This window comes from Cyrtonyx montezumae, unplaced genomic scaffold, assembly GCF_038088225.1.
Source record: "Cyrtonyx montezumae isolate F1298 unplaced genomic scaffold, pur_monq_1.0 scaffold_3, whole genome shotgun sequence".
Classification (NCBI taxonomy): domain Eukaryota; kingdom Metazoa; phylum Chordata; class Aves; order Galliformes; family Odontophoridae; genus Cyrtonyx; species Cyrtonyx montezumae.
Window position 1 is genome coordinate 44,793,303 of NW_027072034.1, and position 19,725 is coordinate 44,813,027.

Genomic DNA, 19,725 nt, shown 5'->3' on the forward strand with positions numbered 1-19,725 from the left:
TTGGACAAGGAGGATCTGGTTAGACACTGTCCAGGCAAACTTGACATACACAAATCCATGGTCCTATAGAGTGCACTCCCAGCAAGTTTGCTGATGATATGAAACTAGGAGGAGTGACCAATACACTAAAAGTCTCAGCTGCCATTCAGTGAGACCTGGACAGACTGGAGAGCTGAGCAGAGAGGAACCTTGTGAGGTTCAGCAAGAGCAAGTGCGGAGTCCTACGTCTGGGGAGGAATAACTTCATGCATCTGTACAGAATAGGAGCTGACTTGCTGGGAAGGAGGTCTGTGGAGAAGGACCTTGGTGTCTCAGTGGGCAACAGGATGACTGTGAGCCAGCAGTGCTATGATTTCAGTAGCTACTGTATTAGTATTCAGATTTACAATGAACCTTCCTTTGCAGGAAATGATAATAATCTCTCTGATTTTATAACGGAAATTACAATGGGACATGAGTATAAATACAGTCCAACAGCATAATGTAAACAAAACAGATAAAAATAAGGCACTTCAGTGCTGTCTTTCCTTTAAATTAATTGTCAAAACGTTCTGGTTTTGGTCAGAGGATAGTGGAGCACGAACTGGTCTTCACAAAGGCTGGAGATGCTCCTGTTAATATTAGGAGAGCACAGACATCATACTGGCAGCAGCTGCTGGTGACCAAGGTGGTGAAGATAGCAGGCACTGCTATATAGCACTCCTTTAGTTAAGAGTTCTTTAGCAATTGTTTTCATTTACAAATGAGTGGAAAAAACAGAGCTAGTATGACATCTAGAAACTTGTGCTGTACCAAAGGGCTGGGCTAGATGACATACTGATACTTTCTGGCCTTTTAAATTAAGAACCTTCCGGTTTCCTGATGAGCATGCATTAGGATAGGCTTGTAAACAACAGCACTAATGTATGTGTGTGAGGCAGTAGCTTCACAGATGTGGTCTTGGTAAAAGTATTTTATACTGAAAGCGTGATTCTGAAGTTGGGACAGTGTGTCTTAATGGTCAACCTTTGCACTGCATCCATCGTTATCCAAATACCGGTGGATGTTACTCTTTTTTCTAGGTAATTTTGAAGCTTTTCTTGCTTGCAAACACATAGCAGTGACCTTGTGCTTAAATCTCCTCTTGAAGTGCTTCTGTATATTTCTCAACTTCCTTCCTGTGTTTTGTTTTGTTTTCTTCTGAAATTAGAACTTAATTGTACAGCAATAAAAATAGGCACCAATACAGGATAAGTCACTTAGGAAGGTGAGGGGTTGGAGGTGTAGTTTTGAAGGTCTTCCTGACCTCAAAAGTGGGATTTCTTGGTCTCAGTTTTCATCAAGATTCTTTAAAATTTCATCTACCTAATGCTGACTGTCATGGTAGTGATGTATTTTAAATGTGCCAGGAGCAAAAGTTTTCACCACTGTAAGAGTTTGAAAGTGAGTCGCCTTTGCGTTTGCATACTTGACCTATTTTTAAAACATTGTTCTTAAATGGGCCGTTATGTCACTGCTTACTATATTTACTGCAGTGGAATGCAAGTGACTTATCTTGACAAAAGAAGGAGCGATTGTTACTTTTCTTGACTGACTTTATTCCAAATAATGACAAGTGGTGAGTCATGTATTTTGATTTTCAACAGAAATCAGAGAGAGGGGGAAGAATAGCACATGGAAGATTAGTATATAGAACGTTAGGAATTTGCTATTTGATAGCATTGTCAAAACATTGTTTTGCAGCTCAGCTGTTTCTTACTACTTGTAATGCTTTCTTCTGCTATATAAAGGTGTAAGTAAGGATAATGTATAAATATATAAACAGAATATACAGACTTATGTTTACACATTGTGAATAATGCTTTCTGTTATCTACTAATATATAATGATGATTTCCATCAGTAACATTTAAAGACAAGCATCTAGCTGACGTTTTGTTGTTGAAGACTCAATGTTCTTTGATATTATGATGCTAAGGTCAGTGATACTTGCAGTATTTACTGTTTTGCTTTTGGATTATCCTTTCATTTATGTACTTATTTTAAATGTCTGTAGCTCCTTATGAAGTCAGACACTCTGCTCACCAGCAAGATGGATCGTCATCAGGGAATTACGGGGCCAAACCTGCTCTTGCATGTTCCACTCTTAGTCGGGTAATGAGCTATGTTGTTTTTTTTCTTTAGCAATATTATTACTGATAAAGTAATAGAGAAAATAAAATAAAATACTCTCACTTAAATAAGTTAAAGTGTTTTTAGTATTTTTAGACAAGAGACTGAAGGATGCTTTTATAGTATAAGAAGAAGGAGGTAGAAATTAAAATGAATGATCCAATTAAATATAAGAAGCTAAGTAAAATGAGAAGCACCAAATACCACAGAGAGGAAAACTAGACTGAGAATCTGTAGAAGTTAAAAAATAATTGTGAGGTTATCCTAGCAGAGGCAAAACATTTTAATTTGAAATATATGAGGTTTCACTGAAATTCCTGCACGAGTTTGGATTTCATCTTTTATCACCTACACAGAGTTATGGTCCAGTGTTGTTTGTATTCCCTTTTCACCCCAATTTATTAGACGACAGCTCAAACAGAATAAACAGATTTATGATCATTTGTTGTCCTTATGAGGTGGGTCCTATGTTTTCTTGCTTGTTGCAAAAGCAGATTTTTCTGATGTTCCAGTAAGCCTGCTTTATATTTCCTATGCAAACAGAGTTTGCCCTGAGGAGGCACAGAGCTCTCCCAAGGGGGAACTTTTCCTGAATAAATGCAACTCAGGGGCTTTATAGCTTTTCCATAGTGTTTAGCATCCCATAATAAAATGTCACCAGAGCTTCAGGGGAAGATCTACAGATAATGCTGTATAATTTGTGCAAACTGGAAATGAAATTGAGTGCATTTGTGCAGTACTTTGAAATGAAAGTCAATTTACATCTTCATGAAGTTGCTTGTTTCAGGGGTCTTTTGATGTATTTCAGAACCTGTACTTTGCTTTGATTCTTAAGAAGTTGAGTGATGTCTATCAGAGAAAGGATTTTGCAGTTGAATGGAGCCTGGATGTTTGTTCTTACCCCTTCTCTCTTTTTGAGTGCTACCATCCAGACCTAAAGCATCTTGAACACCAAGTTATTTCATTTCAGCAAAGGCCCTAATTATATTGGCAACCCTCTTCTAGACTCAATCAGAAAAGCATATAAATAAAGGGATACAGTGTCCTCCAGAATATTCTTTTTCCCTGAGTTGTGGTTTTTACTCAAACTGTGGGAAGTGATAGAAAATTAAGGAGATCCCTGAGGGCTTGCAAATCTGAGTGATATGTGCTGAATTACTTTGGGCAAGCTGTGGAACCAGAGGCAGAGTAGCTCTGTAGACACAGCATTTCTCCAAGGCTAAATAGTTTCTTAGCAGAGCTAGAAAGTCAGGCACTGTGCTGCATAGGTATAGATGTTGGTCCATCACTAGTCCCATCTTGGGTATACGGTGTTCAGTTCAGATTGAAATGCATGGCTGAAAATCCAAGATGAATCCAGAGGTGATAAGGGATGACTTGGACTTTATTGTGATCAACACTTCTAAGATTTCATTTTTCTTTTAGCTTTGGTAATGTAGAACTTCCTTTAATTGCCTCAGTGTTAAAAGTAACGAGACAGTAATCAACATGGCCATTTCTGCTTTTCATCTTCCTGAAATACTTGTCTGCTGCCAGAACAGCATGAATCTGGTCTGTTGAGGTTTCCAGAGCCCTGCCTGGCCCTCTCAGCTGGTGCCAGTGGCCCTCCTCTCAGTCTCTTTCAGCGGAGCGGGAGCAGCCGGACAGCAGTGCCCATTACTCAGATGACCCTTGGAGGATAACTGAAGAGCAGCGAGACTACTATGTCAACCAATTCAGGTCCCTGCAGCCCGACCTGAACTCCTTTATTTCAGGTAATTTTATCAAAACGTGTCCATGTTGAGTAGGGGAACCAGGCTGAGAGATTTGTCTGAAGTTGAATTCATCCTTTTCTCTTCCGTGAGCTTTATAAACAAGAGTTGTTTGTGATTCATTTTTAAATGCAGGCAACTAAAAGAACAGGCCAATACTGTGGGCTTATGTTTTTTCCTGAATATGGGTATTAATTCTTTCAGAATTTATTCTGTTCTAAAGGGTAATCAATTGAAAAGCAAAATGCATCATACCCCCTTCAGTTTTGCAGATACTCTTCAATTTTGCTGATCACTTTCCCCTTCATTTTAGTCCCTGCAAGTTTGCTCTGCCATTGGAGAATCAGGCAAGATTTTTTTCTCTCCCTCATGCATCTTCCTCAGAAATCCAAATACTGCATTTTGCTATGCAACTGCACTCTTGTTGTCCTGTTTCACAGGTGTAATTGCTGGCAGCAGTAATAGTATACAACGTGTTTTTGTCCTTGGTTAAACTGCTTGCAGAGCTAAGGGGTAAAAGACACAAAAATTTGTGGCTTCACACTAAAACAGGTGGTTACCTATTTCCAGTGTGTGATTTGAAACCTTTGAGAGAGTATGCACTTCTTGCTGCTCAGACTTGAGGCAACACTAAATGTTTGGTCCTGCTTTGGAGAAAATTCCTCTAAGAAGTGTTGTGGTTTGGTGAAAACTAAGATGAGCTCATATTCTGAGGGTCTGTGTCTGTAGATCCCACCTGCAGTGTGTACTAAGCTGAAAACTCTGTAGGCTTGGGCTTAACTTTCTCAACAGAAAAGTGGCAGCTTCCTTATGATGAAGGTTAAGCAGGTGTTTTACTGACCTGGCTATCAAGCCTGAGTGTTTATGGCTCTGAGGAACTGAAATTTTGACCTCGAGGTGTTTAAAAGCAAATGCTGGAGAGCACATACATGGTGTAATTGTAGTAACAGCATACTGAGATTACATTTGCATCCTGAAAGTGGGGATCAGGGTGCCTGTTGTGAGAGGCTTCCCTGCAGGTACTGACAGTCTGTCACAGAAGTTGCAGTGTTTACATTGGAGGACTTTTTACTGAGTCCAGCTGTACAGCATCATCTGGGATTCAGCATCCTTGGATGGAGCCAAAGGTTTAAATGAATTACCTGATGCCGACAGAAATTAATGCTTCTGCAATACTTAAGTTTCTTTTGTATAATCTACTTGAGGGAGAAAATGGCTGTTCAACTACACTGCATTTCCTCACACCTATATACATCAGTGATTGCGTGTGCATGTGTATACTCATACAGAGCCTCTCGAGGAGCTCTGCTTTTTTATTTATGCTGAGCAAGACTCTCAGGCAGTCCTTGCACATCCAGACTTACTGTTTATAAGTGATAAATTTGAGCTTCTCACAACATCTTGAAATTCTACATCTTAAGCTGTAGAAATCCTTGCTGTGGGGTGATGCAGGTGCTAGAAATTTGTTCAGGCTTAGGAATTTATTTAAGAAATCCATCAGTAGTTACTAAATATTTTAGACCTAGTCCTGGTCAGAGCTTGAGGGGATATTCTGGAGCTGTATTATTACGTGGCTTTGTCATGGTCTTGTCCCCCTCTCTTGACATCTGGTGCCAGGGATGACATGCTGTGCTAGCTGTATTGACCTGTCCTACTTACAGTCTTTCTCACATGCTGCAGTGGGTGATCTGACCTGAATGCACGAAGAAAAAGGGGTATCAACCTAGAAGTCTGTTGTTACCTTACATTCTGTAAAATGTCAATGTGAATTTTGTAAGCCTGCATCCTGGCAGGGCTTCCAGGACACAGAGAACACGTGCTGCCCCAGTAGCAATATGCCTATGTGCATATTTCACATTTGGGCCAGTCAAGGTAATGTTGTGGTTGAAGCAGCAGCTTGGGAGAGTAGCAGATGCTGCATCACTGCACTGCCTTGCAGGTGGCTTCTGAGTGAAGCAGAGCTGTTTGTGTCCATTATTTTATCCTTGGTGATATGGTAATGTGATAGTTATAATCACTATCACTGAATCATTTTTTCTTTTATTTGTTTTTCCCATGTGGAAGGGACGGGGAAATGAGGTCAACAGCTCTGTCTGGTTTTCTCTGTCACAAATGGCCCAACAGCTACGTTAGGATGCAGTTAATCCTGGTGCCTGCAGAACATACAGTAACCAGCTGCTTCTGGTGCAGCAGCCCTGGCCTAATATAAACAATTAGAGAATTAATTTCTAGCAGTTGATAAGGCATGGTTTCCCAACAGGTTCTGTGGCAAAGAATTTCTTCACGAAATCAAAGCTGCCCATCCCAGAGCTTTCTCACATCTGGTAAGTACTGTAGTAGCATTTGGAATGTGTATCCTGTTTTTCATAAGATACCTAATTCAAGAATTCTTTTTGAATTTAAATAGGTGTCTTCAGTTCTAATTATCACTCTTATCTCCAGAATCACTCTCAGGCCCAAGCAGCAGGGTAGGGTGCTCATTGATCTTCCTGACACGCTTCTTTTCTGCAGGGATGTTCGCCTGCTCAGCAGGACCAGGAAGTCTTGAACAGTAGTGTAACTGAGAGCTGTTCCTAAGTGTGTTATAAGGAACATCATTAGCTCAATGAACTGATATTTTTCATGAAACAATGTGGAGGGAAACACATTTAGATTGTTTTAGATGTGTGGCTGGCTTTATGGTTCTGGCTTTGTTATATCAGATGAGGCGTAATTAATGCCTAATTTTTAGTAAGTACAACTACATAATTCATCAGTGCTTTTCTAATGAACCAGCACACTTCCTTTTAATGAGCTTATTTAGAAACAATTGCAGATGGAACTGTACATGTTAAAATTTGACAAGGATTCTATAATCTTTTCATAAACAATGTGGTGCTTTGTAATTCAATGTCCTCTTTGCATCTGGGTAGGAAAACTGTTTTAAATGTTCAAAAATGCTCATGAGTTTTTACTTTATATATACTTTTATTAGGATAGATATGAAGAAAAGCTTGCAAGAGCCTAAACATCTATTGGGGTCGAAGAATATGTCTGGAGTCTTTTCAAAGCAGATTGTAAGCTAAGAAAATTAAAGTTAAAAACAAAAACAAACAAACAAAAAACCCAATAATAATGAACACAATGTAACAACAGAAACACAACCAAAGAAGCACTCTGTTAGGGGAAGTGAATATTTGAATTTAAAGTAAAGATTATATAAGAAGAGCAGATTAAACCAATACATTAATAAAACACATAGTATTCGTATTGTTCACATAAATTGTTCTCAGCACAAAATTCAAAGAAAGTATTCCTTTCTAGTAGATAATTATGATTTTATAATGATATGATTTATTGACTGTGCTACTGTGTTAAACATATGGGATGTTTCATTCTTTGCCACTATAACCTCAGCAGCTTGAAAAAATACTTGTTACTTTCAAAGTGTAGGAAGTTATATGTTTATTTAGTCACTGTGTTCATAATAAGATATTACTTATTTCTGGTAGAGGAGTTAATTTGTAAAATTGAGTTCTTGAATATCTGAAGCCCATTTTTGTTGTTTTATGGGCATGAGAGAATTAAAAAGACAACAGATTCAATGAGTGGTTAATAATATTTGGACATGTCAAGAGCATACTTTCACCTATTTTCTTGAGGCTAGTCAATGCTGCTGATATTTGCTGAAGTCCATTTGTAACTTGGCTTGAACTGGCTTAAGATGCGGCATGGATTAGTCAGAATAGCTTTAACCATTTGAAAGCTGATTTCCCCTCTAGAAATACAAGATATGTGCAAGGGCTGCCCCAAAAGTACTACTTCCTATTTTATTATGTTGGTCCACGATGTCAGAGGTGGATGTTGGTTTTAACTAAAAGAGGAGATATTTAGATTAGACATTAAGAGGTAATTCTGTACCCAGAAGGTGGTGAAGTGCTGGCACAGCTGCCTAGAGAAGCTGTGGTGCCCCATCCCTGGAGGCACTCAAGGCCAGGTTGGATGGGGCCCTGGGCAGCCTGAGCTGGTGAGGGCAGCCCTGCCCATGGCAGGGGTTGGGGCTGGGTGGGCTGTGAGGTCCCTTATAACCCAAACTCTTCTGTGGTTCTAGGTGGGAATTTTAATTGTTACAATCAAGTAGAAAAAAACAATGTTTGTCCTCTATTGAAATACTTGGTTTCAAAGGTGATGATGTGTTCACTTCCTTGTGGTGGTGGCTTGGTAAGCACGTGACTGTTGTACCTCTAGGGAGCTGAGTGATGTGGATTGCGACGGGGCACTGACGCTCCCTGAGTTTTGTGCTGCTTTCCATCTGGTGGTTGCGAGGAAGAATGGTTACCAGTTGCCTGAGACACTGCCCGAGACACTGCTGCCAGACTACCTCCAAGCAGGTAACATCCCTGCTGCATCAACAAGGCTGATGTCCTGCAACCACCTCAGAAACTCACCTTGCTTAAACAAGGTGCATTTTGCACATTGCAGGTGGAGCTAAGTTCATTCATGGCTTCCCGCTTTGTTTTTAAGGCATGTGTTTCTAATTGTGGTTATGAGGCAATTGCTGAAAAGTGTATGTATGAAAGCACAAAACAACAATGCAACATGTAGCAGTTACCTGCTTCTGTCTGATTGCCTGCTCCAGTGTACTTCAGGTGCCATTATAGCTAAAGTGGCAGATGATTACACGTAGCTAAAATAATCCAGCAAGACATGTATGGCTTTTAACTCTTAGTTATTTTCTCTTATGTATCTGTCTTTTGAAAATGTGTTGCAAACAAGACTGGACTGCTTTAGAAATTGCTGTACTAATATATATGGTTGGATTTAGTCACCAGTTGTATGAAAGGGTGAATTTTGTTTTAACTCATATTACATAATCCACAGCTTCTCCTGTAAATAATTTGCACTAATGACAGGGAGATTACGACAGTTTGTGAATGACAAGGATTATTTATTCCAAAGTATAACATATCTCAGTAACAATGTGTAGTGAGAAACATGCCCTTTCATTTGTTCTCTTCAGTTGCACCTCTTGTAATTATAAGTGAACACTGAAATATAGTGTTCAATCTGAAAAATGTGCATGGCTTTCTAGGGCTAGGAGGATTAATCACAGATGATAATTACAGTGCTAAGGGATAGTATTTAAGACCTAATAAAATTTCCATTAAATTTGATGATACTGAATATATTAAAAGACAGGAAAAGAGCAAATCAACCTGCAGTTATGAAAATTAAATGTTCACCCTGTATCAGATTTATAAGTAATTTCTGGTGGAATCATGTTCCACTATCTTCATATCCAGTGGGAGAAGCTCTTGTAAAACCTATAACTCTGAGTTTTCATCACTTTTAGTCTCTCTAATTACGTTCCCTTGTCATAATTACAACTACCCTTTTCCCTCCAGGTCTACCACTTTTACTCCTGTTGTCATTATAAAATAGCTTGTAAGCTTTCTTGCAGGCTGAGGTTGACATGTTCATCTGTCAGACAAAGGAAAGACCATCTTTGGCAGCACACTTTCCAATTTAATCAGGAGGACTTTATAATGCCAGGGATGGAGATCCTCAAATCATTGTACATGGCTGACAGTAGTGATGGATGCCCTGGGCCTGGAGTAGGATCACATGCCCTGTAAGACATCACCTAAGATGTAGGATAAGGTAACTCTAATTGGTAAATCAGCCTCAATGGGAGCCCAATTCAAGTGGCTGTTTACCAATCCACAGAGCATGGGGAACAAGCAGGAGAAGTTGTAGGCATGTGCATGCCTACAGGGCTATGATGTCATTGGCATTACTGAGAGGTGCTGGGAAGGGGAGAATGGGAGGGGGCTTTGCCCTCTGCATCAATGACCACATGGGGTCTGTGGAGCTCCATCTGGGGATAGATGAGGAGCTGACAAAGAGCTTATGGGTTAGGGTTAAAGGGAAGGCAGGGAAAGGAGACATTGTAGTGGAGGTCTGCTACAAGGCTGCTTGATCAGGAAGACCAGACAGGAGTAGCTTCACATTCACAAAATGTAGTCCTCATGGGGCACTTCAATCACCCTGATATCTGTTGGAGAGGGACTACACAGCAGTGCACCAGAAACCAAAAAGGTTCCTGGAGTGTGTTGATGATAACTTCCTTTTCCAAGTGGTACAGAAACCCACAAGGAAAGGTGCTGTGCTGGACCTTGACTTCACCAATGAGGAGGAGCTGGTGAGTAACGCGAAGCTCAAGGCCAGCCTTGCTTGTAGTGACCTCAGAGTGGTGGAGTTCAAAATCCTTAGTATGTCAAAGGGCGCTTGCTACTCTAGACTTCAGGAGTAGGTTTTGAACTCTTCAGGGAACTGCTTGTCAGGGTGACATGGGAGAAAGCCCTGGAGGAAAGAGGGCCCTAAGAAACCTGGTTAGTATTCAAGGACCATATTCTCTAAGCCAGAAGCAGTGCATCCTGAGAAAAAGGAAGGCAGGCAAGAATACCTGGAGGCCTCCATGGATCAAAAAAGAGCTCCTGGAAGTACTTAAGCTCAAAAAGGAAGTCTATAGGGAGTGGAAGCAGGATCATGGGAAGACTGCAGAGAAGTTGTCTGAGCAGACAAGGATGACATTAGGAAAGCTGAAACCCAGAGAGAATTAAATCTAGCCAGGGACATCAAGGGGAGCAAGAATAAATTCTACAGTGATAAAAAGAAGGCCCTTTCTGAAAAGAAATTGGAGACCTGGTCTTGAGGGATACAGAGAAGGCTGAGGTGCTCTTTTTCTTCTTTGCCTCAGTCTTCACAGGCGAGGGCTTGAGCCATACCGACCAAGCTGCAGAAAGCGGTGGTAAGAACTTGGAGAAGGTAGATCTGCCTGCTGTAAGTGAAGATCAGGTCTGAGACCATCTAAAGAAACTGAAGTTGCACAAGTCCATGGGACCTGACAAGATCCATCCACAGGCTGTGATTGAACTGACAGATGAAGTTGCCAAGCTGCTATCCATCATATTTGAGAGGTTATGGCAGTCTGGTGAAGTTACCACTGATTGGAAAAGGGGAAATACAACCCCCATTTTAAATGGAAGAAAAGAAGATCCAGGGAGCTACAGGCCAATCAGTCTCCCCTCTGTGCCTGGCAAGACCATGGAGCAGACTCTCCTGAAGGCCCTACTAAGGCACATGGGAAATAAAGACAAGGAAAAAAAAAAAAAAAAGGAAGAGCAACTTACATCATCTACCTAGACTTGTCAAAGCATTTGACACTGTCAGTGACATTCTGGTCACCAAATTGGAGAAAAATGGATTTGATGGATGCACCACTCACTGGAGAAGAAATTGGCTGGATGGTCACACTCAGAGAGTTGCGGTCAGTGGCTTAATGTCCAAGTGGAGACTGATGACAAGTGTTATTCCGTAGAGATCAGAGTTGGGACAGGTGTTATTTGTAGGCAAAATGGACAGTGGGCTCAAGTGCACCCTCAGCAAGTTTGCAGATGATACCAAGCTGAGTTGGTGCAGTTAACACTCTGGAGGAAAGGGATGCCATCCAGAGGGACCTGAATAGGTGTGAGAGGTGGGCCCATGCCAACTTTATGAAGTTCATCAAGGCCAAGTGCAAGATCCTGCAGCTGGGTCAGGGCAATCACAAGCACAGATACAGGTTTGGCAGAGAACAGCTTGAGAGCAACCCTGAGGAGAAGGATTTAGGAGTGCTGGTTGATGGAAGATTCAACATGAGGTGGCAGTGTGTGCACTTGCAGCCCATAAGGCCAACTGTATCTCGAGTTGTATCAAGAGAAGTGACTAGCAGGTCAAGGGAGTTGATTCTGCTCCTCTGTACTCTGTAGTACCACATCCAGTTCTGGAACCCCCAACACAAGAAGGACATGGAGTTGTTGGAGCAGGTCCAGAGGAGGGCCACAAAGATGACCAGAGGGCTAGAACACCTCTCCTATGAGGACACTCTGAGAGAGCTAGGGCTCTTCAGCCTGGAGAAGAGAAGGCTCTGAGGAAACCTAATAGTGGCCTTCCAGTACCTGAAAGGACCTACCAGAAAGCTGGGAAGGACTTTTCATAGGGGCATGTAGCAACAGGACAAGGGGAAATGGTTTTAAACTGGAAGAGGGTAGATTTAGACTAGATATTAGGAAGAAAATCTTTACTGTGAGAGTGGTGAGACACTGGAACAGGTTGCCCAGTGAGGTTGAGAATGTCCCCTCCCTGGGAGCATTCACAGCCAGGCTGGATGAGGCTCTGAGCAACCAGGTCTAGAGGGAGGTGTCCCTGCCTATAGCACAGGGATTAGAACTAGATGATCTTAAAGGTCCCTTCCAACCCAAACCATTCTATGATTCTATGGTTCTGTGTCTTCACATAAATCATTTTTGGGTAAATCTGCAACAGACATAACCACCTACAGTAGTATGAAGTCATTATGTCAGTGGAAGGAAGAACATGCTAAGCTGTGGTTGTTCTCTAGGAATCCCTTTATTTTTCCATAATTTGTTCCTTTTAGCATTGAGCATTTATCACTTTCATAGATTATAAACATTTCCTCATGTGTTGGACAGAGCCAAGCATTTCAAGCTGATCTGTGTGAAAGGGTGACAGGACTAATTTTTCTAGGCATACTACATGCTGTGGGTAATAAGCTAATGCTGATGATTTGAGGGTCTGAAAATGTATTGCTGCCTAGTCAGGATTCTGAAATCTAGAGACTTGCTTAATAAAAAGCACCACGTCTCAACACACTGTACCACTGTGAATGACAATCAAGAATATGGCTCTGGTTGCATCAACTTCTGAAATAGAAGAATTGATAAGTAAGCAAATCATCATATGCTAAGCTAAAATGTCAAAAGAGATTGTTAAAATAAACCTTTGTTCTAATGTTTTCATAGTTTGATTTTATTTCTCTGAAATTTTGGTTTAATTTGTCTGATTAGGAACATGATAAAGATTTCTGGAAACTGTTTTTCATTAGGTTGTATTGAGTTCAGAATGGAACAGGTTTTTCAATCTGATAAGACTGTTAAAGCTTCAGATAAAGTGACTCGGAGCATAAGACAGAGCACTTCAGAATGAATCAATCTTGGCTAGTTTTATTGCTTGTTCTGTAAACTACAAATGCGGGGAGAACTGTCCTGGTACAGCTCTGCTGACAGTTTGACCCAGCACCTTCTTTTCTGATTTCTTTTATTAAAACAAACTAAAAAGGAAAAAAAAAAAAGCTATTTGACCTGTATGTAACCTATTGTATTTTAAATTAAGACTGATCTGCAAGAGCTCAGTTTCTCCAGTTGAACTAGAGACTACCCAGAAACTAGAGATTTGACCTGAAAACTGGTTATTCTGCCTTTCAAGATGCCAATCTCAAAGAAAAAAGATTTTTCAGTTGTTTAGAGAGATTTATGTGAGGTGAACTAGTCCTGTAGTGATATCAGCAGAAGGACTTGAGCCTGTGGAATAGAAATGCAGTTCTTGCGAATATTGCTGTGAAAAGTTTAGAATTGTATTTTCTTTTTCCTGTTCTCAATGCTGTTTAGTTGAGGAATACTGAAGATGATATGTACTGCAGCAGTGACTGGTTTTATTGCGTGTGATTTTTACTTGCTGGGTTTATTGTCCTTGATTTTTACTTGCTTTCCATTTTACTGTGTAGTATAGTTTCTGCTATTCTTTTCAGTAGTTAAAATAGCAAAACTTGAAGGTTTGATAAGCCATGCTAAGACAATAAAATATAAACTGTAAGATCTTGTAAGTTGATACTGGGCTGCATGCAGGAAATGTGCAGGTTAATGTTTGATGTTTAGGAGTTAATTTTACCTCTTCCAAATTTCACAGTTATTTTTTATAACCGAAATTACACACCTTACTACTTTCATGATTTCTTCAAAATACAAGACAGGAAGATTTTCTTCATATTTTTTTTAAATATCAGATCTGACATGTAGAAATAATGGGCAAAGTCGTGATGGAACTGGTTTTAAGAAGTGCCTATTAATCAAATAGTTGACATGTCTCTGGATGATTTTTTTTTCACCCTTTTTGTTGTTTTCCTTTCCCCTCTAGCCTCCTTGAAGCCTCTGCGTGAGTGCACGCTGTTCGATTCTTACTCTGAGCCATTGCCTGGCAGCCAGCCGACTCGGGACTTTGGCCGGATGGAGGTGAGGAAGTGTGCTCAGGACAGCTCCTGCAGAGTGCCCAGCAATAGGGCAGTCTCATAGTTTCAGAGCTCCATTTCCATGCATGCTGTTGATATGAAAAGTATCTTGTCTCGTCCTGGTTCCTTCTACTTCGTTTCTTTGGAGCTGAAAGTATCCCTGGTTAGGTGCAGCATGGACATGCATAGTTGAGTTCTAGGTGACTTGGTCCCCATTTTATTACTGAGCTTTCTTATAGTCTAAGGAACTAGCACCTAAGGGTCTGTCTACTTAGTAATTGTAAGGAGTTGGAAAGCTGTTTTAAGGAAGGAATGGGGAAGGAGTCTTAGGGACTTACTGCAAACAGTATCACAGTGTCAGATGAAAGAAATGAAAGAATACTGCAAGCAAAATTAAGGAGAAGTCCTTATTACTGAGGTTAAAAATATATATAAAAATCAAGCTTTAACAGTCTTCTACGCTGAACTAACCACAGCCACTGAGTTGTGCTTGGATATTGCAACTCTGAATATATACACTGTGGGGTTCAAAGGTTTAGCATTTAAGAAAGAGAATCACATGTCAGACTGACTGAAAAAATGGGCTTTCAGCTCAGAATTGTTAAGGCTCTGAACGTTGCTGCAGATTGCTGCTGCGATTGAATAGAAGGCTCTTCTGATGCTGCCGCCAAGTTAAAAAGTGACGACATGTCATGCCAGCTCAGCAAAGTGCTCCCTCAGCTATTTCATCCCTGTGCCTTGTTCTTGGGTGTTTCTACATCAGAACTCAGCTCTTCCATTACCGAATTAAACTCAGGAGGGCCAGACAGGCCCTCCTGTGCTGCTACTTCTAACGCAACCGAGTGTTACATGTGCTTTTGGTAATGCTGCAGTCAACACTTTGAACATGTACTCTGTCTTCTGAAACTGTTAAAATATGTGTGGCCTCCACAGGGCACTTGCTGGGTATTGCTTTTGTACCACAGCTTGACTAAAGCACAGCATTTGTACTGAGTTTTGAAAGCAGAGCTATTATTCTGATATTCTGTAGTCTGGGGAGTCTTCATTCCAGTTTGGATGTTGCCTTCACAGATGACTGCCCAGATAAGCAGAGCAGACTTTTGTTATTGTAGAGTTGTGATAATGTTTGTTCTTCAGTAGCACAGCCTTTGGGACTGTAAGACTACACCATTCATATACATATATATTTCAGAAAGCTCGGAAGTCTTGCTTTCAGAGTCATCTTGTGTTTCTTGGTCATAAAATGTTATTCCAATAACCTAACCAGTACAATTTCATGATCTTATTAAATGTCTTATTTTTAGGCTCTGCTTGTTTACAGCCCATTAATGTAAGTGCAGAGTAAGAATAAATCTAAGTGAGCAAAAAAGCTCACAGGCTCACAAAAACCCCAAACAACAAATCCTCCATTTCACATTTAATTTTTCATTTGATTTCCAGGAGTTAAGCTGTTCAACCTCCTCTGCCTTCTCTCTTCTCTCTCCTTAAGATGTTCTCACCATAAAGGCAAAAAACTTACAGATTACTATGCTGTGTAATAGTCAACTACTGAACTATTGTTCTTGGGGGAACAGCTTGATGTACTGCTACTTCATTCCTAGTTTCTGCAAGGTGGCAGGATGCTCAGTAATATCAAATTTTTTATGGCTATGTTGAAAACCATGAAGAATTTGTAGCGTGATTAACTGCTGGCTGAGAATAGTGAGAGCTAACTGATTTTATCTGGTTTTGCTTTGTTTCTTCATTGTCCAGGATTTAGACATGTTGGGCAGAGCTCTCAATTAGTTTTTTGTAAGGCCTTGTTATTTTTGTCCTTTGTTATCCAAGATTAATAGAGTACAAAATCTCTTCTCAAAACTGGTTTCAGAACGATTTTGGCTTGATTTTCCATTGTTGTTGTTCAACTGATGTTTTTATGTTCGGAATTAATGCTCTGAATGAGTTTCAGTTGGAAATTCAATAATTCATCTCCCATTTATCTCACTGTGTGGGAAGTGCAGTAATTCACTGTTGCAATTTAATTTGTAGCTTGGATATTTGAGGAAACACAGTTTAGATACTTGGTCGCTATGTTAGAAATATTGTATTATCAGTGCAATCAGTTACGCATCATCTCCATGTCTTTTGTCTCTTTCCATCTATCATCAATTCTTGCTGTTTAATTTAATTTCAGAAGACTGAAACTCTGACTGCTGAACTACAGTACTACAGTAAATTGGAGACAAGTCTTGAATGTATTTATAAAGATAATAATGTCAGCAGACTTATTTGAGCACTAGGCTTTGTTAAACTCTGAAAATGCACAAATGCTGGTAATTATATGTTCAAGAAAGAGAAGAGTGTCTGTTTTTGCTAACTACACATTTGCCTTTTTTTTTTAATTCTCAAGTTTTTGTCTCTCACTCTGATTCTGTTTTTTTTTTTCTCCCTATTCATTTGGCTTCTTTCCATGAGCCTTCTCATTGCCAAAAGCTTAAAGATAAGACAAGATTTCTCACTGTAGGCATAAAACAACTGTCTGAGGTTGCTTTAAACTCCCTCAGAAATGTCATACTCACAATTCATTGAATTTTGTGAGATCATAGCTATCTTTTTACAGATTTTCCCAGGTTCTTTATCATATAAAGCAAATCTTGGTACAAGATCTTGGTGCACTTTTATTCATATTGGTCTGTATTCTTAAATATTTGACTGTGGAAACGTGTGTGTCTGCTCTGACTACTGTTATAATAAACCACCTTCTATCTTTAAGAAGACATCAGCTGAAGAGGTACCTGATAACTCTGCCGTGATACAAGATAAAAGCAAAGATGACAAACAAGGTATTCAAATAAATATATATGTGTATTTTCACTTAAGTTCCATGTGTTAATTAATAATTCCATATATATGCTGACAGAAGTAATTGTATGTTTAATTTCCAAGCTGGTTATATTTTGCTGTAGTTATAAAAAGACAGGTCATTGTCAGCAGCTGAGATGAAGAAAAAGAAATGAGTAGGTTTCCTTCAGAATTAACTATCCCACGTGAATAATATAAAATATGCCTTTTAATATAAGCCCTGTCCTAAGGCAAGTAATGCTGCATTTCTTTTTTCAACGAAGTTGTAATTGTCATTATCTGAGATTTTGTATAGTAGAGGCTGGATTGTACCAAGTTTTGGATTTACCATTTTGCAGGAAATAGCAACATTTCAATATTAGTTTTTATTCGGAATACTAAAAACAAACAAACAAAAAGCTAACAGAAAACAACCCTTCATTTTCTTGTGAAACAAACATTTTGGATAACCTAGGAGACAATTGATTCATATATCGCATTTGATATCTGGGAGCAAATCATGTGAACGAAGATTATTTTTTCTTTTTACACTTAGCAGCTACTAGGGCTTCCAGAGTCAGCCCTGGAACATAGTACCATCATTGCCTCTTGTATTCTGTTTCCCTGACCTTTCATATTCTTACTTGCTGTCCTTGTCCCTCAGCTGTGGAAATGAAACATTTGTAGGTATTTTCTTGCCTGATTCTCAGAGCTGTGGATAATGCATTCATTAAAAAAAAAAAAAAAAAAGGAAAAAAAAAAAGGTTGACTTCACAGCTGTCCACATCAGAGCCTTGAGACCAGGTTGTCCACATTCCTGAATGATGCTCTAAAACAAGTGTGACCAAGTTTGGCATATTACTTTTATTCCTTGGTTAAAGAAAAGTTGTCAAGATCGACGTATGTTTGTAAAACATTTGGATAAGTCAGTGTATTCCAAGAAACTCATGTTTTTCCGATGAAGTCTGTTATGCTGTAAAAATCATAACGCAGAAGAGCAGGATTTGAACCATGAAGGTTATTGCTTTGCAACATCTAGGGAAGATCTAAGTTGTACTTGATGAATTCATTTTCTTCTATGATAGGTGAAGAACTTGTTTTGTTCAGGGCTGGTGACACGTTAAGTCAGATGGGGAGCTATTCCAATTCATGTGGTCCTTCATGGCTGAAGATTTGCTGTATTTATGACAGAGACTCCTACTTTGTAAGCCAAAGAACAAATGCGCTCTCATTCTACCATTCATCGCTATTTCCAGCAAATGAAAGAACAGATTGCTCTCCTGGCTGAGTAGTTGTTCTCAGACATGAAGAATCTCCAATTTAAGGCAGCAGGAGCAAATTTTCCTTCGTTTTTTGAAATGATATTAGCTCCACTGCCGTATCAGGTTTTTATATAGTTAAGCATGGAAGTTGTGCAGATAGAACTTGATCTGAGAATCAGACTTGTCCCACGTTTTGTTTGATAGAGACAAATGGAGATGAGAGATTTCATTAAAAGTGGTCATTTACAATATTATGCATTACGTGCATTAAACTATGCTAATGTATGAAAAACACTTGAGAAAGCAATTAAGAGGTTTGTAGGCATTGGTGACAGAGGAATAAACACAAAAAATTGTGGTTTCCTGAATTTTAATCCTGTCTCTATCAGTGCTTTTCAACATTCCCTGGGGCAAGCTGATAAGGCTTCAATTGCCAAAAGCTGTTGTCTCTGCTGTGCCCTGGGTTTCTGGGTTTGTACCTCCAGAGAGGTGAATGTTAGGTGTTGCTGATCTCCTTCATTTTAAGCATTCAGTCATCAAGTCCTCAAATTAGGGATTATTTGTCAAGTTGGACATAGGCCTATCTATTCTTGATTTTTTGGCTCTTAAGAATACTGTTTAAGATGTTTGGTGTTCTGAGACTATTGTACTATTGTTGGTTTCTTTTCATGTCTGTTTGGATTTATTAAGTATTCCAGCCATTACTGTTTTAGTTGCTGCTTTTTCAGAGCTGATACATAAAGATATGACCTGTACATATTTAATTTTCTTTCTTTTTTTAATAAGCTCTTAAAGTAAGCACTGCTGTCAAAACGATACCAAAGGAATTTCAGCACTTGACTGTGAAAACAGGTAAGAAGAAAAAAAATTACTCATTACTTCCATTAGAATTTAAATCAAATATTTTTATATCAGAACAAAACTAAAGTAATGTAATTGGACTTCCTTTTCTTTTATTTCTTAAGATCCTTCTGCTCGTTTATTATTTTAGTACTGAAATTGGCATTTGCATCATAATGGCTATTACTTTATGAGTAACCTTAATTAGGACTTCAGGATATCTAAAGGTTCTCTTGCATTCTTCCTCTTGTTTTTTAGCATGTGTGAGTTCTTCATGCATCTATCAGAGATATTTTGGACATAGAATTTTGAAAGGAATGTGAATTCTGGATGTTTGGAGGTTTTTTTTTTGTACTACAAATGAAATGCAATAGCATCTTATCAATAAAAGCTCTTCTCAAGTGTCAAAAAAGTACTTAATGTTTCAGCAACTATGTAACTATTCTGAAATGTCTTTATTTATGTCTTTATTTATTTATTTATAATAAAATGGCATTCACATTTTCCATCTGGAAGTTCAAGGGCAGATAGCTTTTTGGCACCTTAGAGCACCAGCACAAGCTTGTGATTCTGATGCTTTTTTTCTTGCAAAACCATGTATGATTTTTCTTTCTCTTGTAATAGTGGAAAATTTTAATTTTGAAATGACAGGATGAAAGTTGCTTAGCTGTTCCAGAAACTTTCTGTGCATTCAGTCCATCAAGTCTCCCTTGCCCTCCCCTCTGTTAGCCTCTTTCCTAGTGTGGTAAGAATGTTGGCTATGTCCCAGTGAAATTAAAATCTGGACCTGCTTTATT

General features: G+C 39.3%; 1 protein-coding gene across 5 annotated transcripts in view; it reads left to right on the forward strand.

Annotated features, from left to right (window-relative positions):
* REPS2 (RALBP1 associated Eps domain containing 2) overlaps positions 1-19,725 on the forward strand; it is an 88,059-nt gene that overhangs the window by 30,296 nt on the left and 38,038 nt on the right. For 4 of the 5 annotated variants that reach the window (XM_065741377.1, XM_065741381.1, XM_065741378.1 and 1 more), the window contains exons 5-11: positions 2,035-2,132; positions 3,766-3,904; positions 6,162-6,225; positions 8,129-8,271; positions 13,916-14,010; positions 16,759-16,828; positions 18,875-18,940. In XM_065741377.1, the coding sequence (XP_065597449.1) occupies positions 2,035-2,132; positions 3,766-3,904; positions 6,162-6,225; positions 8,129-8,271; positions 13,916-14,010; positions 16,759-16,828; positions 18,875-18,940 (675 nt within the window). The remainder of the gene's footprint in view (positions 1-2,034; positions 2,133-3,765; positions 3,905-6,161; positions 6,226-8,128; positions 8,272-13,915; positions 14,011-16,758; positions 16,829-18,874; positions 18,941-19,725) is intronic. The other variant, XM_065741379.1, reaches the window with a different exon arrangement.